We start from the raw sequence: 23251 nt of genomic DNA on the forward strand, positions 1-23251 counted from the left end.
GACCAGCTCAGATTATTTGCCAAAGAGAGGTCCTACCACATTACTATTTCTTAGTTCAGATATTCCTGTCAGTTCAGTCTCTGCCAGCAGACACAGAAGCCCATCACACGTCACATAGCAGCCGTAACACAACTGACTGGCACAACCAAAGTCACAGCAGACCAAGGGCTGCTAAGTCTGTATGTTTACAGTACGGAGACAAGTAGGTCTAGAGAGTGGTCTTCTCCTAATCCTCTAGGATGGCTGCCTCCCAGGGGGAACCACAGGTGAAATCAGGAGTACTGCCTCAGTGGTACTCAAACCTACGTTAACTGAAGGCAATCTTTACCTCTGCATTTAGTTGATTTATGCTGTTATAGCTACACTGATTGTAGGAGGATGTGAGGAGCTTGCCATTACGTGTACAGCATTTGGGTAAGCAGTGAGAATTGCAGAGGTAGAGAAAATATGAATATAAAAGGAAGGAGGTTGCAGGTGAAAGGGATAAACAGAGAAAATGGAAAGCAGTTAGGTGACAGAAGGATGATGTCTTTTGTCTCTCCTCTCCCCCTCAGCACTAACTCTAGTCTGAAGAGTTACACTCTTAAAATGATGCTATGCTGGGGCAGATTTTCAACAATGTGTATGCAATCCTTCAGAAAACTCTGGCCTTGAATTAGTCAGTGTTGCAATGCTATTAATCCAAGAACCATGTCATTGTTTGTTGGTAGGCTAAAGGGTAGGGAAGGGGAAGTCCAAGTCCCACCTTGGCCAGTGTAGGTACAAGGATTGGTATGTTAATTGTTTCAAAAACAAATAATGTTTCGGCCCTTTCAGGTACAATCTTCTGATCGTCCTGCAGATGTCTGGATTACAGAGATCTCAGGACAAGCTATCCTAACCAATGTTTTATGCCTCAGCTTTGTTATGAGTGTTTTGCTGCTGAGTTGTTCAGCAGACATGCTGTGTTGTTCCCCGGGAGTCTAGGGCACAGTTCAGTATCTTGCTGAAGCAATAAGGCCCTCAAGGTTTTCCTTGTTGACTCAATGATTTCCCAGAACTCCTACACTTTCAGCAAAACTTGGCCAGCAGCGAGATAAATATTTCCCTGTGTGAGTCATATTCTGTGCTTTGAGTTACCTTCTGGTTGTAAGAGAGTAAAACTTTCAGCATAGGACTTGAGTGTTACAGAGTCAAGAAAATTAAGCACCTGTCTGTATCTGTTTTGCAATCTTTAAAGTGACACTAAGCTGCCTTTCACAGGGGGACCAGGCTGTTAATTAGGGTGGGCTTAATCTTTTCTAACTTTATATGTCCATAACACAGATTTCTATTCCTGAATTATTCCCCTTATAATTGTGCATAAGAAATGTGTTTCAACATCTACTTTAAGACACAATAAATTGTAGCTTACACACGCCATTTACTATGAAGAGCACCTAGAGTAATGAGCTTAGAATGTAGCTGCGTACCTTCAGTTTGATTAATCCCTTCCAGTACTGCCTTCATAAAAAGGCTGAGATGTAAAGCATCCCAGTGAATGATTTAGTAAATATCTTGGTAAGTGACTGCTAAGCTTGAAGTGCTTCTTGTTAGGTTCAAACCTGTACTTGCTTGAGTTTACAAGAGATCTGAGAGAACTCCTTGCTCCAATATTGCCAAAGGAAATGTGGGAGAAGGATGCTATAGGTGCTTACAGATCAGGGGTCAGCTGAGGGTGTGAAGCACACCAGCCAGTTAGACAGCAGTGAGGCACTAGAAACCTGTGCTATGTATGTCATTCAGAAATATACTTCTATTTCTGGAAATGGGACACTTCCAGAAAGTAGAGTACCATTGCATGTAGTTTGATGTTCCTGTGCAGAGAGGAAAATGACTCCATTCACCTTTCACGTCCTTTTCAGGAGAAATCAGCAACGTGCCATAGATTCACTGCAGTCTACCCTTGATTCTGAAGCCCGGAGCAGAAATGAGGCCATCCGGCTCAAGAAGAAGATGGAAGGGGACCTCAACGAGATGGAAATCCAGCTCAGCCATGCTAACAGGCATGCTGCAGAAGCAACAAAGTCAGCACGTGTCTTGCAGACACAAATAAAGGTATTCCAAGAGCTGCCGGTCCCAAGCACCCAATGGTGGGTGCGGGCTAGGTTTCATTAGCACAGAGCAAAACAGCAATGGTGATGATAATTAAGAGAGAAACTACTCCCAAGGATGTGCAGGGAAAGCCCTTAGTGATCACATCTGGTGTAAGAGAATACTGAAATATGGATTTCTTCCAAGACTTGCACACAAGCTGGATGACATCCAGTCATAAAACCCTTGCTGGCTACAGCCTCCTGCAGGGGCAGAAGGCTACAGCGTGAGGAACTGCAAATCTATGATTTTCTTGTGAGCTTGCAAGTCCTTTAAATGTGGAGAGCAAGTCAGTTGGCTGGAGTACAGGAAGCGTGTGTATATTTAGCTTTGTTGTTTGCTTCAACATTTGTAATAGCTTAAAAAAAAAAAAGTGCTTTGCTAAGACACTTCTTAAGTCACCACCTCTCCCATGCCTAAGCAGCTAGTTCTGCCTTGGGCAGAACTGCGAGCTCTTACAGATTTGAACACACAGGTTTTTCCCCTGTTGCACCACATAACACAAAAGCTATTCAGCTTACAGTGTGGAGGAAGCCCTTCTCCAATAAAGCAGCACTGAAATTCCTGGGGTGGGCCCCGTGGCAACTTCTGCAATCTGAGGTCCTCTTATGTAAGCGCAGTGGCTTGAAATGGAGTTGCACTGGTAAAAAATCATCTGTTTTGTTATAGGAGCTTCAGGTGCAACTGGATGACTCGGGACACGTGAATGAAGATCTGAAGGAGCAGCTGGCAGTCTCTGACAGGAGGAACAATCTTCTCCAGTCAGAGCTGGATGAGCTGAGGGCTTTGCTGGACCAGACAGAGCGGGCAAGGAAGCTGGCAGAGCATGAATTGCTGGAAGCCACTGAACGTGTGAACCTGCTTCACACTCAGGTTGGCTTTTTCTGTGCTTTCTCCCTCTCTGGGTTAAACTGAGCCTTGCCTATTAAGCACTGACAGTTTTTGTCCATGACCATCATAAGTCAGACACACCCTGCCCTCCTTCAAGAGAGAAAATGAGGAGAGGAAGTAAGTCACTCTCTAGATATGCCACCTCACTCCCTTCAAGTTAGCTGGAATTGATGATTCAGCCAACTGCTTTAAACAGTTTCCAGAAAAAGCAATGATGCAAGATAACAAGAGTAAATTTGATTTCTTTCCTTCTTCCGTGCTGTAAAACCAGTTTCCTGCTTTAGTTAAGCCATGGCTGGGATGGCAAGGCATTTCTTTGGAAAAGCGACACAGGTGATGTTTTTGCACAGGTCGCTGATGTTACTCAGCAATGAAGACTGTAGAGGCTGGGTCTAAAAATAGGTGTATTGTGCAGGTCAGGAAACCACCCCGCAGCAAAGTGCTCTCTGCCACATCACAGGTCTTCATTAAGATAGGCCTTTGGACTTTGTCATGATGGACACTGCAGTTTTTACAGGGTCATGGAGGGGCATGTCCTGACGCGCCAGCAGTTTTGCTACAAAACCAGATCTTCTTTTCACCAAATAATGGTTAGAACGAAATGAAAATGTGCTACAGGCTGGCAATGTTTTGCAATGTTTCCTCCAGCACATTGATGACATGAGGCTTCTGTTTTAATCACGTCATTGACTAACTGATTATGGATCTTTAGTTTTCCAGGATGAACTGCCTTATTCATTCTTCTATTTCAGCCTCTGGCTTATTATTTTATCTGAATCAAAAGCTGAATATTTACAGCTTTGAGAGTATTTTTAATATTTCCTCAGTCTGAAGCTAAGCTATGTAGTAAAGGCCAGCCCTTACCACATACCTGGGTCTCCCTTCCCAAATACTGCCGTAATCCAGAAGATGCAAAAATCAGTAAGCCTTGGTGCGCTATGGTATTTAAAGAAATTATGTCTCTAATCATCACTTTTCCTCCTTTTCCACTGTTCTTTTGGGGAAAACTTAATAAAAGAACACAAGCCTGATCAATCAAAAGAAGAAGCTGGAGGGTGACATTTCCCAGATGCAGAATGAAGTGGAGGAATCAATCCAGGAGTGCCGGAACGCAGAGGAAAAAGCCAAAAAAGCAATCACAGATGTAAGTAGGCTGGCTCCTGCTCACTTCTTTTCAGTACTGCAATATCTTCAGAGAACGAAGAAAGTATTTCCCAAGTTGCCATTTCTGTGCTTGCTACAAAGCACTCTACAGTTATCTGGAGATAACTGATGAAGCTACAAAAAAAAAACCAACAGGCTAGAGGTAAAAAGAGAGGAAGGACTTCTTCCTGATGTTTGGGGTTTGGTTTTGGTTGTTTTGTTGGGCTTCTTTTTGCCCCAGGAATGCAGTTTCCACCAATCCTCAAAGTTTCAGGTCATGTCACCTTTGAATAGGGTAAATCATACACCTGCATAAGCTAAACCAATTCAGACTAGTGCTAACTGGCCTCCTGGTGTACATAGAATCTGATGTGAGAAACAAAATTACTCAATCCCAAACAGGGTATCCTAGATCTAGGTGCCTATTCGAAAAACAGGAGGACTAAGATCCCAGGAGGAGACGCAGAATACATTCTTCCTCTAGGCAAGACATAATTTGGGTAGGTATAGTTTAATTTCCCACAGACCTGGAGAAATCCATGTCTTCAGAGTTCAGCTGATGTACTGCATCGTACCAACAGGTAAAATGAAAGCTAGGACTGGAGGTTTCTGTGAGTTATGTGTCTGCAGTGCCTGGACAAAGCTATTCCTGTACCATGGTCTTTACTGCTTCTCAGCTGACAGCACTATTACTGCCTGCCAGAGAGAAGATGCTGATTGTCCTTGATTCAGCTCCAGCCTGGATTGCAATGACTGCTGTCTTCTGATGACTGCTCAGTGATGGGTACAAAATCTGTAAATGGCTCTTGGTGGCAGGCACAAACATCAAAGCAGGAATTTACTAATTGGCACCCTTGTTACCTGTCTTACAGAACGGCCAGAGACTACGTAAGATGTTGAGACTGAGCTTTCTATCCCAGCACAGACTGCAGAAAGTGCTCTGCTGTTACAGCAACTCAGGCAGCTCTTGTCTATGGCTGTGCGGGGAAATTTGTCTGCCATTTGTTTTAAGCTACTACCTTTCAAGAGCTTCAAGCACCAAGATTAGATTTTGAATAAGTTCTACGTAAAACGTCTGTAGTGAATGGCACAGGCTTACTTGTAGGCTTTATAAATGACGACATGATATAGCACAGATACTAAAAAAAAAAAAAAAAAAAGGGGGGGGGGGGGGTGCGTCCAAAATCACAGCATTTAGAATAGGGAGGAAAAAAAGGCCTCCAAAGCTATTCTGTCCTTGCATTTTCTCTGTCCAGGCAAGATACACACACACAGGATATTCTCTGGAGCTTTGGGTACAGTGAAATGATCCAAATAGGGGTTAATCCAACACCGATCTTCCATGATTTCTTCTGAGACATAATCCAATAGCATAAGAGAGCTGCTGTAAAATGTAGTTGTTTTTCAGGCAGCAATGATGGCTGAGGAGCTTAAAAAGGAGCAGGATACTAGTGCTCACTTAGAGAGAATGAAGAAGAACATGGAGCAAACCATTAAAGACCTCCAGAAGCGACTGGATGAAGCAGAACAAATAGCCCTGAAAGGTGGCAAGAAGCAGATCCAGAAACTGGAATCCAGGGTAAGTTTGTGATCCAGCTTCAGACCACTGTCTACTGCTTACAGAACGGGAACCACATAGGTGCCTTAGGGCTGCCTGATAAGTTCACAGAGGCCAATAAGGGATACTATGAACACTTCTCTCTGTTTCACAAAATGCAGGTGATCAGTTCTGGGAGGCAAGCTTGCCCTTCATCATCCAGCTACAATGAGCTGTTGTAGCACAGCAGATGACCAAGCCCTTAACTAAAGAAAGAATTAAAAAAAACCCCAACACCTAAAACCAGCAAAAGCCTCTCCAATGCTTGCTTCAGTTAAACTTTTTTGGCCTTTGCATATGTCTGCACCTTTGACCGCTGGTGCAGCTAAAATACATTTATGAAAAAGCAGAACAGATCTGTGTCTGAAATTTGACTCTATGGAGATGCTGAGGAAATTAGCATCTCTTTAACTGAATCAGATTGTCTGCTGCTTTATATAGATGTAGCAGCATAATGGCATGGGGTTTTCCTTTTTTTGCAGGTTCGTGAACTGGAGAATGAACTTGAGACTGAACTCCGTCGCAATTCAGATGCCCAAAAAGGAGCCCGCAAGTTTGAGAGGCGCATAAAAGAGCTGACTTATCAGGTATGCTGAGGACTCTAGTAACCACTAGGTCCCTGGAAATAAATGTGTTCTCCCAGTGTCATAAGTTGCCTCAGTGTTTCAGTGAAGGATGAAGGACGGCATTACCCAGAGCTTTCTGATTGTAGGAAGCTTTAGGGATAGGAGGAACATCTCCCTAGGGCTACCATCGTCTCGCTTGACTCATTGTGACTAATGTTAGAAAGCCTCTGTTGCTGGGATTTGGACAGTTTTAGCACAGTATTAATATGGAGCAGGCTTAGATGACTATTCACACTGCAAGAGAAGACAAAGGCCAGCTGTCTCTCAGCTGTGCTGGTGTTGCAAAAAAGAGCCAGAAGGATTCAGTTGACTCTAATGCATCACTCAGTGTAGTGTTACCCAGTCCCAGGGCTCTGTCACCTATTGCTGAGCAGTGAGGTCTAGTTGTGAACCTCCCACAGGTTTGCTAACAGCTACCATTGCTGCTTGCCTTTTGAAAAAGGTCTTCAGCACAGAGCACTGATCCTTTTGCTTTCAACAGCATTCTTAAGAAGATAATCCCATCCATCTGCTTTAGGAGATTATTTAGCCTCCTACCTGTTGTTTTACTCTAACTTTTGTATGCGGAGGCTGAAGGTTGTTTTCTTAGAATACAGTGCTCCAGCACAGGCAGACAGAATTAGCTCATCCTTCTGCTTATGGACTGCGACAGCTTAAACCTGGCTCCTTTTACCAGAAATGCCTCCAAACAAGATTTATAAGTATGGAAACTACATATAGGTCTGTTTCACTCAACAATGACACACTGTGTAATGACAAGCGTGCTCCTCATCCCTGAGCAAGGAACTCTGTGTGTGTTTATGTGTATACTTCTGAAAGTGTGTGCACATACAGATGTATGTGTATATGTATATATATTTACATATATATAAATGGGGAGGCTACTTTCTTTTAGTCCTCAACCTCCAGGCTTACATACATCTTCAATCAACCTATAGAAATTTTTCTCATCTATACACAGGGTGATCACAATATTGCTTGTTTGTTTTTTGAACTATTTGTTTCTAAAATTATATATATGGCAGCCATACCTATTTCATTGTGGGAGATGCTTTAGGCCTTTTTACACTGGCAATCCAATTAATGGTGTTTTGATGCAGTCAGAAGAAGATAAGAAGAATCTGGCCAGGATGCAGGACCTGATTGACAAGCTACAATTAAAAGTGAAGAGCTACAAGCACCAAGCAGAGGAAGCTGTAAGTAACTATGTGGGACTTTTTACCTTTGAGAAATTTATTGTCCTAAACCCACAAAGCTTTTAGTACAAATACACATTTTTGTGTGTGTGTTAATATTTGCATTTATATTCATATAAAACCTGTATGTATAAATGTATTTATAATATAGATTAAAATATGTAGCATACGTGTTGATTGTATTTAAGAAAAGGTATTCAATTTTATCTTAAGACTGCAGTATAATTTGCAAGGGAAGGGGGGAAGGGAAGGAACAGGAAAGACTTTCCTCTTTGTCCCTCAGAAGGCATATTGAGAGCCTCCCAGTTCACTTAACATGTAGAGTGCCACTGGAAACATCAACTCTATAAAACAACAATCTCAGTTCTCCAGGAGGCAAGTGGTTCCCATACAGCTGTTACCTAGTCATGCTGAGCACTTTCCATCCTGCTTGAAATGGAAAGCTTTGTTTCACATGGACAGGAGGAAATCAGCTGCTCTGTTTTCTCTCGCCAGGAAGCCCAAGCCAATCTGTACCTTTCAAAGTATAGAAAACAGCAACATGATCTGGATGATGCCGAAGAAAGGGCTGAAATAGCTGAATCTCAAGTTAATAAGCTGAGGAGCAAGTCAAGAGATATTGGCATGAAAAAGGTACAGTTATACCGTATGGGGTAAATGTGACTTTAATACACAGTAGTGGATGCTATGTATGCAGGAATATCTGTTACATCTCTTAAAGTAGCATGGACTAGAAAAAATTCTTGTTTACTAAATTTTTTAGTTTCAGTCTGCCCTTTACATTAACATTAAGGCAAGCCTTTAGGACAGCAATCTGATGCTTAGGCAAAATGGATTCTCTGTCCTCTTGATGTTGTCATTTAACCTCTGTGCTCAGCAGCCAGAAGTTTGCAGACCTGGTGATCTGGGGTTTTGGTTTTTTGATGGGGTTTTTTTTGTTGTTTTTTTTTTAAGGAATATTAAAAAGCTCCATCTTTTTGTCCCTCTGATGATGTAGATTTCTATGTATGTAATACAGCCCAGGGATTACTGCACTAGCAGTTGCCAGATATTTTAACATTGCTCTTTCAATGAACTTCTATTGATTTGAAGAGCTGGATAAAAAGAAAATACTACTGATTAGCCACTTAGGTGCTGGGAACTCATTAGTAATTAGAAATATATTTGTGGTGTTTTTCACTTGAGCAGAAAGGTAGTACAATAATATTGATGAAACTAAAAGGTGCCCAAGAACTTGGTCTGGAACTGAAAGCAAGCCTTTGCTTACATAACTTGCCCTGGTTTCCACAAGGCAAGCAAAGAGTGGGGTTGTTATTTGTGGGAATGATAGTAAGAGGAGCTGGGTCATTGCTTTATCTATTTATTTCATTTGCAAATGAAACATAAAATGCCATGCTTAATATCATAGAAGTTTTATGGGGGTGACAGCTCCTGAGTTAAGAAAGAGTTGGGGGGGGGGGGGAATTCTGTATAATTTTGGTATTTTTATCATACTTGATCCCAACACCCTCCTTCTCTCTTCTGTATCCACCATTCTGTGCAAGGAAACACTCCAGTTTCTGCTTTCATATTGGACTAATAAAGCCACCTTTTACTGCTATAAATGACTGTAGCTCCACTGTCTAGAGCAGAGCTACATTAAAACTGCATGAAGATCTGGTCTCTCACACATTTATGTATGATGGAAGCAGTACTGTAACTGAAGCTTAAAAGAAGTTTTGTGGCTTTTAAAAGTAAAAAATTTCCACATATTTTTCTTTAAATTATTCCAGCCCTAAAAAAAAAAAATGAAAACCCATGTAAGTTCACAAAGCCATGGCATCACAGACACTGAAATAGGTAAACCATAAGAGTAATTTATTTTTTTAAATACTGTTAAGAGTGCTGTTTATTCCCTGTATCTTACTAGTACCCTCTTTCTGCCTTAAATATGCAACAGCCATAGAAAAGTGGATGCCTTTTTTTATTAGTCAGATGCTAGTTTGCTAACACCTGTTCCAGCTCTGGTTCATAGCAGAGTGGCGCGCTGTCAAAAGATGAGCTCAACGGTACACGCAGAGGTGTCATCTCCACAAAAAGGGACTTGTGGCAGTAATGGCAGTAGCTGCCAGGAGACATGTTCAGGCAGCGAATGTTGTCCCAAAAGTGATGACCCATCTCCTTTGGGGAGAGAAAGGCACTGGAGAGACTACTTTAATCATGTAGCATTAGAAATACCTTGACTACTGCTACCAGCACCCATGTTCCTGGAAACTCTGGGAAGTGTGTGTGATTCAGAACACCACCATCTGTTGAAACAGAATTGCATAGAAGTCATCTGCTATCAAAGGGATATATACTCTAGCACGAGGACAAGAAACCTGTATTGTTAAAGTAAGATGGCAAAGGTTGGCTAGATCGGTGCTAGTCTATTTCAGATACAAACTGGTAAGAGCAGGGAGGAGAAGCTTTTGTCATTTGCTTGTGAACTTACTCTAAAACCTCCCCAGCACCAATACAACATTTTTAATAGTTGTATACTATCTATCTCAATTGCATTTCAGGTTCATGAAGAGGAATAAGTACAGCTGAAGGTGACAGATATGAGAAGATGCTTGATATAATCAGGCACAACTGAAAGCAGATGTAGAAAAAAATAAGCACTTACAGAAATAAACATCAAGTGAAAATTCAAAAAGACTGTATAGTGTATTCCATTCATTTCTTTTTTCTTTTTGCCAAGCCTCAGGGATCAATAAAAGATTACATCTTGCCAACAGCCCACTTCATTATATTGGAACAAATCCTAATTGGCAGATCTCTGACAAAATCAAAACCAAGGGCAAATCCAGTCATGCTTCACAGTCTCATGTATTTCATGTGCAGATTGTTAAAGCAGCACAGATTAAACCTGTGCAGGGAGACAGCCCTTAAAGCTGGGATAACCCAGCTTCCATCTGTCCTGCCAGTCAGTCTGTATGAGTTTTGTAGGAAAGCAGAAAGTAAACTTTTTCGTATGAACAGTCAGTTCAGAAGCTCCCACTACTACAAGCCAAAAGACTTTTGCTGCAGGAGAGACATAGGAGATGCTGTGGAGGGACATGTCCCATCAGGACTGCCTGTGGCTCAGAAATAGGGTGTTCTCTTAGATCTTTTCCACTTTTAAACAGGGAAGTTGTCTTTGCTTGAAATTAAAACACTAAATTAAGTGCAAGACAGTAAGCCTCCTCTTTCCCTCATACTGAAAAAAAAAAAGAAAATCCCTCAAAACTGAATCTTCTGTGGAAACTTTTTCATTGTCCCTTTAGGACATCCAAGTTCCAATTCTTCATGCCAACTCCTCACATACAAGTGTCAATTGACTTTTTTTTTTTTTTTTTTTTTCCCCTACCAGTTCAGTTGTTTGTTACTGTTGCTCAGACAATCACATTTCCATGTGGCTCTTAGTATAACTCAATGGGGAAGGTGAAGGAACTCTTTGTCCTTTTCAGCAGCAATCTCAGTAGCATCTGTGTGTGCAGAGAGGGATTTTCTTCTGGTATGTCAGGGTGCTCATATGATTTCTTTTCTTCTTCTGCATTTCTAGTCAAAACAAAAATGTTTGTAAGAACTACTGATTTGTAAAATTAATCCTCTAGTGGGAACAGAACAAGACACACACACACTATAAAGATAAGTCCGTATTTTCCATTTTAACATTAGCTGAGTAAAATAAACATCCACATAACAGTGCAGAAACATTCCTGTTTCTTCATCTAGTCCTCCATCAATGTAACCAAAGCTGAGTTAACCTGTAAACTGTTCCACTTCCTCTGATTATGATATGGTAAAAGTCTCAACAGGTCCCAAGATAAATGAATCTTGCTTAAATTCTCTAAATTAAGCAGCTGCATATCAAAAGTATGTTATCATCTCTAAAGCATGTTAGCATTAACATTGACTAGTAAGAAGCACACAAGTGAATCTTTAAGTGAGAGAAAAATGAAAAAAGACTGAGACTCAATCATTTTAGAGTTTCTTTCTGGTGTGTTCTTGTCAAACCTCACAGTAACCATTGTAAAATATCTCCTGAAGCTTACCAAATTCAGGCTGTGACAAAATCTTAAGGCCCAGGGAGTTTGAAGTTATATCTCTCCATGGATATGCCCATGGATATTTCTGTCAGACACAGAAACATGTACCCTAAGGACTAAGAGCTGAAGTTCTTTTTTCAAGGATACTCACCACAAATGCAGAGGAAGGAGACAGAATATTCTAAGAAAGCCAGCCTATTACAAATGCACGAGAATAAAATGCATTCACTAGAAGATGCTATACTCCAGTAAATGGGAGAGATGTGTAGAGAGATGAGATCAGGGATCATATGGCTAAAACAGTCTCCTAAACAAAGCAATTAGTATAATTTTTCACACTGAAGTTTTGGTGAGCTTTGCCATTGGATATAATTGAAATAGTAATTTGGGCCCTAATGAAGACTAGGTATGTGTATTGCTTGAGGGACTTCATGCTTTGGTTTGGGGTTTTTTGGGTCTTAAACACAAACGAGAAAAATTAACCAGTTTGTTTTTGAAGCAAGTTATCAGAAAGTATTTGTGAAGGGTAACCAACTTTTTCATCTTTGTGTAGGGCACAGGAGAGCATCTGGTCAAAAGAAGGGCATGTTAACATTGTTACAAACAAAATACTATTGCATAGATGTACCAAGGAGGGCCTTCTGGACATAGAAAATAGCAAGAACAAGGACAATTTATTTATGCTGAGACTTATCATCCTACATTTTCCTTCATTGTATATTTAACCCATGAAAATCAAATTTATGTTTTGGTTAAACATTCAAGGTCTGGATTTAAGCTTAAGAGTGCCTTTAAAAATATATTCCCTAGTGATTGTACATACCTTGAACCAGAGCAAGAAACAGCCTCCTACTCCCACCACTGCAGCGATCACTCCTAGCACAATTTTCCCAGTATTATCTGCATTTTCTTTAAAAATACAAATTCCAAAAAGTTTAACAGAAGTGCTTTATATCACAAATTAATGTTCACTACTGTTCAATAAGTATATCAAAGCTATGTTTTTTCTCTTATTTATAATCTAAAAGCTAGGATTTAGGGAGAATGTCTCAGGTTTTTCTTAATGCTACTAATACATGAATGTTCAAGTTACTTGACCCATACTATAAGACTTTAAAGCGATACTTTAATGACTTAAGTGTCAATAGCTAAAAGCAGATTATTTTACTTAATTATGCTGATCCAAAATTCCATGTGTGCTCATGTAATATTATTTGACAACTTCTTAATACAAGTCCCATTTAAAAACAATCAAGTGCCCAGTATGGTAAACACTGCCCCCAGGTACAGTGCTTGGTGCCATTAACGGTGCTGCTGACTTCCAGCAGAACAACTCCATAAGTGTTATCCGGCCCGGACCATAGATTTCATGATTTGTTACAAAACCTTTGCAACTTTCATCTAAAACATTTCCCAACTTCATGATGCAACCATATAATCCAGGTGGGCACAAGAAGCAGCAGATCCTGAGGTGGGTTTTAACAACAGTTTCCACAGGAGATAAGAGCCCGTCTAGCAGAAACCTCTGCATGGCACCAAGTGTCTCGTTACCCCAGCCAATCTCAATGTGAGAACACTCAGACCAGGAGGACTCATTCCGTTAAGTACAGTTATTCTACTTCAGGATTCCTTTCCACTGCTGCACCTCATCCAAAGAATTTCAAAAATTCTACACTCCTCTGGGAACAACCTATGGATGTCTGGCAAACAGTTCAAAAATGAGAACTGCCAAAACAGAGCATTTAATCTAGTCATTGCCTTTAGCTTGGATCTGTCCCCACACGTAGACCTATGGTTACATCTTGTCAGTTCCTTTGGTAGGGCAGCTTTAAGCTGTGACCTTTCTTTACACTGGAGAAGCCTCTGAAATGACTGCAAATTCATCTCACTTTTCCCCTTAAAAGTCTTCTTTTCAGTGTCACTTGGAAACCTTTCTGATGGTTGAGCAGCTGCTGTGCTATGACCACTATCCAACACACTGATCTAGCTCGTTCCCTTATGCCCTGCTGTCTCTATCTGCTTATCTTCTTTCAGCCTGTGCTGCCACAAAGATGCTAATGTCTCTGGTAAGTGTCATCTCTGTTCCGTATAATGTATTTCTGGTCTACGAGTAGGAAAATTCTGTGAGCGGCACAGTAATTTAGCCACTAAAGAGGCAATTTGTATCACCTATGGCTACCGTAAGATCCATCTGCAGAGAGTAGCTAGAGAAAGACATTTGCAGAGGCTGATCCAGATCACATTTGGACTGAACAGGTGCGTGTGTCTCCAGTAAATGTACAGGGAGACTGATGGACTTGTGCACATAAATTAGGACCATCAGTTAAGTGTGTAACTACTTGGAGGTGTTCAATACTGTCCACTTCAGAGGCACAATATTAGGTTTACAGGATAAGGAAGATCATGCTGGAATTTGAGCTGCAAGGAAGTGTGTTTATCTGACTTAACTGTTTTCTTTAATCTAAATCTCCTCCTTCAGGTTTGCATATAGCATTTAAAATAACCCTACATCAAGATTTCAGACTGAAATTAAGCTATCATGGGGGAGGGTGGAGAAAGGAAGACAAAAATATGCAGTTGTTATCACTTATTCTAGCCCCATTTCTGCTATGTCGCCCCTGATTTTTATGTCCTACTGGCTGTTTCAAGTTCTCTTCTTCTTAAAAAAAAAAGAAAACAAATGAGGTGTCCTATATTAGTTCTCAGTCTTTTAGGTGATTGTATTTAATTGTATATAATGCCTATGTGATACTGTTTGAATGGGTTTTTTTCTCCTCTCTTTGGACTGAGATTTAAGGAGGCTGCATCCCAAACAGCATACTATTTTTGAACAAATCTGTAATTTGTTTGCATTATAATTGTAGAAAGCTGGTGTAAATTTTTCTAACCTTTGGTAAGGGTTTTCAATAGATAGAAAAGTTAATCAGTAAGCCTCCTTGAAACTGGAGACAATGAAATAACTGTAACTAAGAGTTCAGAGCTGGAAATTTACTACAGTTCATAAAAACGCAGGCATGCATATAAACATATATATCCCCAGGTCTAAAAAAGACCTGCTATGTAGAATTAAGGCTTTAAAAATAACAACTGTGTGTTCTCATCAACAAGGTTTCTTCTGCAGGCAAATTTATACCACATCTTTGGGCTTCTCTTCATCTCCCTGCTACATTTAAAGACCATATTTGCTGTTAGCGGAGCATTTGGGACATGATTTTGAGAGTTTCCCTGTACCCTTAGCTCTGGGGGCAGTCAGTGGCAACTGAGGGCAGCCACCGATTTTGAGACCTTTGCCACAACAAGCTGCAAATTGAAAGAAAGAAAATTCAAGTCTTTAAATAAATACATCTTAGGTAACTTTTTTTTTCTTGGGACAAAAATAATAAAATATCTCTTCTACCCACCTGTACTAATTATAGAAGGTGATTTTTCTCAATATTTTACAGATTTCTGATTGACCCTTTGGCCCTGTGTTCCCCTCACTGGTCCCCATCCTCCAAAATAGAAAGAGCAGCAACTTACCAACTTGCAAAGTTGTCACAGTAAGTTTTGTGTAGTGAGGTGTGGAAATGTTACACAGATATTCTCCACTGTCATTTGCAGTAAGATCACGCAACATCAGTGAAAAGTCATTTTGGTTAATCTGAACTCGAGGCTGGTAAGAATGAGATGTACCATTGAAGGAGGCCAGGACTGAAATCACTGCATTTCTGTTGAAGGTCCAGACAACGCTGAAACCTTCAGTGTTTGCAGTGTTATTGCTGTATTCACAAGGAATTGCAGTGCTACTTCCTTCCATGTTAGACAGTTGGTCTGAAACAGATAATTGAAGAAATACTGTGAAGGTTATTTAGACATTTTCTGATTTTTTTTCTGAAGTCCAATAATACTGTGGACAAATACAAAAACATATTTCACTATTTGGATATATTCAAACATCACAGTATGCTTCTAGAAGCATCTGAAGAATTTAAAAGCAAACCTATCTTACATTAAAAAACATAAAAACATCTAATTGGTATTAGCCATAATTATGAAAATTTTGTTTTCATTTGCCTATTTCTCCTCTAACTGGGGGGGCTCATTAATAAAAGTAATTCAGCCTAGTCTAAGTTACTGGGTAAAGTAGCATGAAATTCCACATGTTGGGAGCAGAGAGAAAATGCAACTAATCAGATACCTGCACATTTAAAGCAAAAGTGTAAAACTGTTACAACATAATTTAATTAAAAGAAGAAAAGACTGTATTTAGTTAGAAATAACTTTCAGCTATGGTGGACTTAAGTACTTTACATGTCTGTGTGGAACACTTACAATTAGTGAATAGCTTTTAAAAAAAAAAAAGGAAGGGGAAGGAGAGAGCAGGTAAGTTGAACTAATAGCTAATGTATAAAATACTAATATAAGACAAATTAATATCATAGCACAACTATCAATTTGACAGCAGGGATTTGCTGAGAGGAATGAAAATCAGAGGAGGCTATGGTGGCTGGCAGTCTGCTGGAGGGGAAACTAATATATTATTTTGACATGGTACCACCATGCTTGGTTTTTGTGGGGGGGGCTGAATGAACAGAGGTGTGGGGCTGAAAACCATGAGGACAAAACAAAACAAAACTGTATCCCACACTGCTATTACATAAGGAAAAGAAAATCAGTACATTTTCAAAATGTTGCAGTGAGAGGATAGATGGATGCAGAGAAATTCAAACAAGTGTAATGAAATGTACCTTTTTCTCTTGTGGATCAGAAGGATAGATTAACAAAATAGACACTTATAGTGCACTTGTTACCTACAATGATGCCATACTTGACACCTTCCATATTGTAAGCTATTGTATGTAAATCAAAAACTGCACTCTACTTCTGAAGCATATGCAATGGATTAGGAACTGAAAGTGTCTGGCTACATTTCAGCAGACCATCAGGGCCCACAAGTTCACTAAGGTTTCCATGTATTTTGTCCAAGTTCATTCTTTTCTTGATAGAGTGTGAAGTTTGATTATTAGGCACCTCTTGAAATGTGAAACTGATATGGAAGAAATCTTCAGAGTACAGCTAACTTATAAAGTGTGTGCTATCCCCTCTCATCCCTACTTCTTGGACATATGCTGCCTTGTAATTGTAACAGACAAGTTTCAAAGAGGAAGGTGCATCCTGTTGCACCATCCCATATCCATGTTGCCCCACTGCAGAAATACTGTATTTAATTCGGCTCTGAAACCAGCTGTTAAATTCAGTAATGATGCAGGAAGAGAATTCCATTCATTCCTACCTCGCATCTTCCATTCAGCAGCCCACTCTTCATGAGGGAGATGAATATGACAGTAGTAAGGATAAGCTGTGTTTATAATGTTCTGATCACTTCTAAGAGAATAGAGAACTCCATCCTTGGTTTCCTCCTGATATGTTTCTTGGATGGATGTATTGCCTTGTACCCAAGATATACGTGGTGCTGGGTAAGCGAGAAAGGCATAGCACTTCAGCATCCTTTCTGTGTCTGTTTTTTGGTATTCCAGTGCATAATAAGAGGAAACTGTAAATTAAAAATATATATATAAAAATTAAAAAATCAATCCTAATACTTTCAAAATCCTTTTTAACTTGAAGTGATTGGTCTTTTGAAATAACATTGGGGAGCATAAACATAACTGAGAACAAAATTTAATCTGTGTTTGATGTGAGAAGAAAGCATAGCACTATTTACTGTCAATGCCAGGGTCAGTACTGTTCTGAGAAGCCAAACAATGTTTTAAAACTCAAGTATACTGCCTAATTACCCCTTAGAAATCTCAGTGCAGTAGGTTATGAGAACAAGTCCTGCACTGTAATTTTTCAACTCATGTTACAACATTTCATCAGAGAGAATGAATTGCTTGATAAAACCATCAGGCTCAAAAGGTGCTCTATGGGGTTGGAGGATTTTGATTCCATATGAGAAATAACACAAGAAAATCTGTTGGTGTAATCCCATTTCCACTGGCGCAACCCAAGCAGTTCTGATGTCTTACCGACCTCTTACATGCAGCATGACTTCCACCTCTGTTTTAGTTTGCCTTGTTCCCACATAGCAATTATAACGGCCCTCATCAGTCAAGGTCAGGTTACTAAGTTTCAAGGAGGCGTTTCCACTAGGAATTTTCTCGTGGAAAAGGTGTGTTCTGTGTCTGTAATATGAGTCTTGCCTTTCCAGCTGATCCCTCTGGTAGTAGTAGCTGTGCACGTTTTTTTCCCCTTTCTTCCAATAAATTACTTCATCATTCCCAGCTGGGAAAGGACAAGGGAGGATGCAATCCTTGGAAAACAGCCCCGTTACCGTTTCCTGTTCTGTAAAACCTAAAGCCCATAAGTACAAACAAAAAAGTTAGTCTACAAGCATATATCTGCCCCTCCTTATCCCTGACAAAAAATGTTGTGGCAGGCAGCACATTCCTACCAAGCATGCCAACGGCTCTTTCACAGCTTTCTGGGGCATGTCTCTGGGACAGCAAGGGTCTTCATTCAGTTTAATCAATACTATAATGCAGAGCTCTAGTCTTTGAACTTACAATCAGTTTAAGCAGATATCCTGAGTAAGCACCTACATATTCAAATCAGTACACCGCCACCTTACCACCCGAGCTTCGAATGTGTTTCCAAAAGCACACCTTCAACCTCAAAACCTTTTGAGCTGCAGCTTGCTACTCGCTCAAACATTCATAGTGCCGTGTTGCAATGACCCAGGTTACCAATAACCTCACATAGTGCCAAGCAGTTGTACCATCACAGGAAAAAAGGATGTGATGGTGCAACTGACAGGAAGGACAGAACTTCTGGAAACACCTTCACTACTACAGACAGCATCAGGGAACTCTGTCCCAGCCCCCAGAGGTAATTAAGGTGTGGATTCCTCAAAATTAATTCACACAAGTCGTAGCATCTAATTGCTGTTAACATTTAATTTAGGCCTTTCTGGCATAAAAGAACAATTTTAAATTAATCTTTTTAAAAAACTGACTGCAATAATTCAGCATTGTCGTATGGACCCTCTTGGCCAAGGCCAGACAACCTGTTAGGCTGGTAGCGAGCGTCCGGCTGCAGCTGTCATCTGGGAAATTTTTATGCCCTCTCCAGCTCATCTGGCAGGGCAATCCGAATGACTTTTACTCAGTCTTCTCAGTGCAAAGTCAACCAATGTACTTCAAACCATTTTCAGTATGAACTGACAACTACTGCCTGCTAAGCAGTCACACAATGCGCTCCAGCAGCCAAGCCATGGGCAGAAACGCTGGCAGGTAACCATTTAGGTGCTCAGGGTGCTCAATGGCCACGGCCATCTGTGCAGCCATCTTCCAAACAGACATCTTTTGCTTCAAAAGTGTTTTACATTACCCCAAATTGATTCTTTACCATTAATAAACAGTGTTTGAATTAATTCATTCCCCCCTATTAAAAAAATGAGTAATAATTGTCGTCTTTATTGTTTTTCATAAAAAATAGAGCTAAAACCTACCCCAAAGTGTAGCACCTATGCAAAATAAATAGATGAGAAGAGATGGTATTTTCTGTCCCTTCATGTCTTCTTTGGTTCATGGTAGACTCATGTCAAACTGACAACATAAAAGGAGGGGAGAAAACCTGTTTAAATGCAGGTAAAATATGGACTCTAATTAAATAATTATTTCCTTCGTACAATTTATTCAGGACTGCAGGCTTTTGTATGATGTTTTTTGTTCGCACAGCCTTGGCCCAGATTTTTGGCCTGTAATGCTATATATTTCATAACAGTTGAGGTCCTCTCATTACATATAATCCCTTGCAGATTGATACTTGCTGTTCATTTTTAATAAATAGAAAGTGTTTACCCACAGTATTCTTACAGGGCTAGGGAACATTAATCTTAATCATTCATGAACAGGCCACTAAGGAAAAAACAGCCAAGTACAATTTCATGTTCTTAGCTTTGGATCTTCCCAGCATAGTGTGCTGAGAAAAATGTTTGTTGGTCTGTAGAAACACCTGAGGAGTGTAGGCTCTGGCCAGTCTTCTTTTCAGAAGGTCTGGGGTCTTACAGGCATATGTATGCTGATAGTTAGTGTCACACTGCAAAGTACTGAAGAAACATGCTTTTCCTGTTTGTTACAGGCCTAAATGGCACAACCAAGAAATCAAGCCCTAAGGCTTTGTAGTGAAACATCAATACGAAATTATACAGACAGCGCACAACTAGAATTAAGATCGCTGTAGCTACATCAGTTACTGATGCTCTAGTTTCCAGGAGACTTATTTCCTCCTGAACCACCACAGGCTCAGCCAGGGTTTCTGAGAGCAAGGCAAGGCACTGAAATGCATCTTCCAAGACATACTGAACAGCTCAGGTAGTGGTAGGGGCAACACTGCACTTGCTTTGGCCACTATAGGAAATGAACATCAAAAGGCACGTGCTTTCTCTCTCTTCTGTTAGTCAGTAACCAAACCACATGTCCGACCTACATCATCTCTGAACTCTGCATTCAATATGAACCCTGACCAGAGCACTCCCCTAGCATACAGGCATCGGGATCAATCTCTGCTGAGTGAACTTTCCTCTATGACCCACTTTGAGAACAGCTATGCATATTGCAATATTCTCCTAATCCTGTAAAACAAAAGATATTTATTCCTTAGTAAAAAGGATTCTGATTAATTCCTTTTCAAGGTAACTTAACAACAGCACATTGTGGTGGAAAAACACTTAACTGCAAGGTTCAAGCAAACAACTTGAACTTCACTTGCAGACTTAACTGCAAGGTTCAAGCAAATGATTTAATTGAACTTCACTTACAGACATAACACGCTACTATTGCAGGTTTTACAGATACAATGGAGGAATGCACTATTGCAATTTTAAAAGCAAGAGTAGTACACTATTATGACCACAAGCGATTCACAGACAACCACAATCACACACGCGTTTACAAACTTAAAGCATAAACAACATTCGCTTACCCCTCCAGTTAAGGGCTCTCACTCCCAGGGAAGCTGCCTCGACCAGTGTCCCGATCAAGCGAGGGAAGGATCCCCTGACTTGTGGAATGGTGTGTATGACTATGTCTGAGTGGATTACGACATATCTGAGTGGAGCTTCCTCTTTCTTTTGCTGGTCTGTGATTGCTTGAATACACAAGGTAGTTGTTTGAAACTGAAGCTGAAACCCTCCAGCTTTTTTTTTTTTTTACCTTGCTACCAGTTACCTCAGGCAACTGAATAGTGGTTGGATTGAGACTCAGGGCATACTATTTGTTACGGGATTTCAAGGCTCAGTTCAGGTTTTGGTTCTTTGAAAGGTGCAGCCACTGCTCTGTTTAGTTTAGGGTTTATCAGCCAACCCAGGGCTAAGCTGTCTACACAGCTCCCCATGAGTTGTCTCTGCAGAGAGACAGAGCCTCAAGGCAATCCAAGGCTGGGTCGCTCTTGTAACCCCCCATGAGTCACCTGTGTGCACTAGACATGGTGAAACTTGTTTGTGAACTACAAGCCGGACAATCCATACACACATTTCAAGTGCATGCACGCTTATGAGGACTGGAAATGCTTGAGGATTTCAAGTTTTACCAACAAGCAAACGAGAAAAACAAATGTGTAAAGTTCTAAAAAGTCCATGTTAATCACATACTGCTAAAATCTCGTACTAGCCACAATGATACTAGCTTTCCAGAATTTCCCTACTGAATCTTCAGGAAGCATTTTCCGCAGTAGAAAAGAGAATTAATTCTCCACCTCCCCCCAATGAAACTCTTATGACTTAAATGCTAACTCCATACTTCAGTTGTTGAGAAGTACTCCCAAAGGAAGAAGGTTCCCACATTCTAAACATTAAAAATTGTCTGAGGAAGTAGACCAAAAATACTATGGTTTACCTCAATATAGACATACCACATTGCCCATTTCCCCCACATCATACACTTATAACACCATAGAGCTGTTATTAGAATGTTGGGGGGTTTTTTACCTCTTCTGATTTCACAAGTAGCCAAAAAATTCAGACTCTTGTTGTTTCAGGTGTTTCTTGCATGCAGGGTTTATATATATAAAAAAAATAAAACGCATATACAGCTCTCCTGAAGCCGTGGAACTTTGCCTCTTTCCTGCTCCTTTCACAGCCACACCTACACATACCAGAACTCAAGTATTTAATGTGCAAGTCTGTTCATGTCCCATAAACTAAAGCAGTTGTTTATGTAGCATGGACCACGTTTCTATACGTGTGAAGCTTCCACACCTTTTGGATTCACTTCTCCCTCTTTGGGCTTAAAAAGCTTTTTCTCTTAACCATTTATTTTGCCTGGCTTTGTTGAACAAACTCTTCAATGATAACACCTGCAAGCTGTAACTGAGTAACAGAAGAAATCAGTTATCGTCAGAAATGCAATTTCTACAGCACTGGTGATGCCACTTGGGGATTGTGCTCAGGCATTAAGAGAGCATGAGCACCGCAGCTGCAGTAGAGACCGGCAATTCTCTTACTGAGGCAGAGCATAGGAACTTGACAGAGGGAGCAAGGTAAATTCTGTACAGGCACAGGACAAAAAGAACATAAGATACAAATTATCACGATGCTCTTCTCAGAAAGTTGGTAATCTGAAACAAGAACAGCAGATGCCTTGGGCTGTCTGCTAGGTTAGGTAATTATTTTCTAACAATATTTAACTAGTACTTCATTTTCATTGGACAATTCAAGCCTCGTGTGTGCTATTTGGTTTCCAGTAGAAGAAACTTATAGAACGACTCAAGCATTTTAGGGAAGAGGGCTTACAAAAAAACAAACAAAATGCAGGAAGAAGTGAAGGGAAGCGGCGTCCATCCTCAAAGACCCCAGCTGGTGTTAGCAGTAGGCAGGTGAGGTGTGCCTCCTGCATTCCTGGGAGAACCAGCTTTCCCACCCGCTCTCTTCCCCACCACCGCACAGCAGTTCCAGCTGGCAATAGCAGCTGACCTCCAGCTACAACTCCTCTGCTCGCAGGACTTACTTTTTCACACATCCACCTGTAAAGTACCGCACCTCAGGCCACGAGCTTTTCTATCAGCAGGTACAGTTGCTGCCTCCTCTCAGCCTGCACGGTGTAGCGCGTTCACAGCTCAGTACTAGGTTAATGTTTAACTGAGGAAAGGCGCAGGCACAGCCCAAGGTCGAGCCACCCCCCAGGCAGAGGAGAGCAGCAAAGCTTTAAGAAATACAGCTCGCGCGTGTTGAAGGGTAACTGCAGGCCGCGCCCCACACCGTGAGGCCTTTTCCGCTGCAAGCATTGTGGAAAGAGCCGCTGCTGCCCGCCCATGCTTAGCCCGAGGGCACAATGACAGCGCCATCTTCTCGCCCGCGCTGCGGCCTCTCGTCTCCATGGTTACTAAGCGGAAGTGATGAAGGCCGATGCTTTACAAGCCCTCCCCCTCCGCCGCCGAGAGTAGTATGGAGACCCGGAGTGGGGCGGTCCCTGTTCTGTCACGCCGCTCTGGAGCTGTGATTGGATGTTGAACCCGGCATGCCTCGCCGCCATTGGTGGTTGGCGCCGGAGAGGCGCGGCTTCTCGGCTCCCCGGGCTCCTGTGATTGGGTCAGGAGGCGGGCTTCGAGGCCGAGGCAGGCGGGGATTGGTGGGGAGGGTTGCCTCGGTTACGGGCG

At 41.1% G+C, this 23251-nt stretch overlaps 2 protein-coding genes across 6 annotated transcripts in view; one reads left to right on the forward strand and one right to left on the reverse strand.

The window, feature by feature from the left end:
- MYH15 (myosin heavy chain 15) overlaps window positions 1-10242 on the forward strand; it is a 48921-nt gene extending 38679 nt beyond the window's left edge. Inside the window, exons 36-43 of the mRNA XM_075034110.1 lie at window positions 1884-2076; window positions 2782-2985; window positions 4022-4147; window positions 5555-5725; window positions 6226-6330; window positions 7470-7565; window positions 8061-8198; window positions 10109-10242. Of these exons, the coding sequence (XP_074890211.1) occupies window positions 1884-2076; window positions 2782-2985; window positions 4022-4147; window positions 5555-5725; window positions 6226-6330; window positions 7470-7565; window positions 8061-8198; window positions 10109-10126 (1051 nt within the window). The 3' untranslated portion in view covers window positions 10127-10242. The remainder of the gene's footprint in view (window positions 1-1883; window positions 2077-2781; window positions 2986-4021; window positions 4148-5554; window positions 5726-6225; window positions 6331-7469; window positions 7566-8060; window positions 8199-10108) is intronic.
- Window positions 9402-22947, reverse strand: HHLA2 (HHLA2 member of B7 family). 5 transcript variants are annotated; one of them, XM_075034115.1, is made up of 8 exons: window positions 21585-21729; window positions 20582-20746; window positions 19107-19203; window positions 17630-17950; window positions 16890-17150; window positions 15137-15427; window positions 12441-12526; window positions 9402-11126 (listed from the first exon to the last, which is right to left on the reverse strand). In XM_075034115.1, the coding sequence occupies exons 3-8, from the start codon at window positions 19168-19170 to the stop codon at window positions 11097-11099; spliced, it is 1053 nt and encodes a 350-aa protein (XP_074890216.1). In that variant the 5' UTR covers window positions 19171-19203; window positions 20582-20746; window positions 21585-21729; the 3' UTR covers window positions 9402-11096. The 5 variants fall into 5 exon arrangements, with proteins under 5 accessions (XP_074890216.1, XP_074890215.1, XP_074890218.1 ...); XM_075034114.1 differs by lacking the exons at window positions 20582-20746; window positions 21585-21729 and adding an exon at window positions 22603-22947; XM_075034117.1 differs by lacking the exon at window positions 20582-20746 and having other exon boundaries at window positions 21585-21745.
- Between the last annotated feature and the right edge of the window lie 304 nt (window positions 22948-23251).

The sequence above is a fragment of the Buteo buteo genome, chromosome 8, assembly GCF_964188355.1.
Source record: "Buteo buteo chromosome 8, bButBut1.hap1.1, whole genome shotgun sequence".
Lineage (NCBI taxonomy): Eukaryota > Metazoa > Chordata > Aves > Accipitriformes > Accipitridae > Buteo > Buteo buteo.

Excerpts from the sequence above, each read along its gene's own strand:
- HHLA2 (XM_075034114.1), bottom strand. The coding sequence starts at position 19,170 with ATGAAGGGACAGAAAATACCATCTCTTCTCATCTATTTATTTTGCATA. Across the intron at positions 17,951-19,106 it reads CATAGGTGCTACACTTTGGG|GTTTTACAGAACAGGAAACG; the intron begins GTAGGTTTTAGC and ends TATGGGCTTTAG. Across the intron at positions 11,127-12,440 it reads GTTTCTTGCTCTGGTTCAAG|AAATGCAGAAGAAGAAAAGA; the intron begins GTATGTACAATC and ends TGTTTTGACTAG.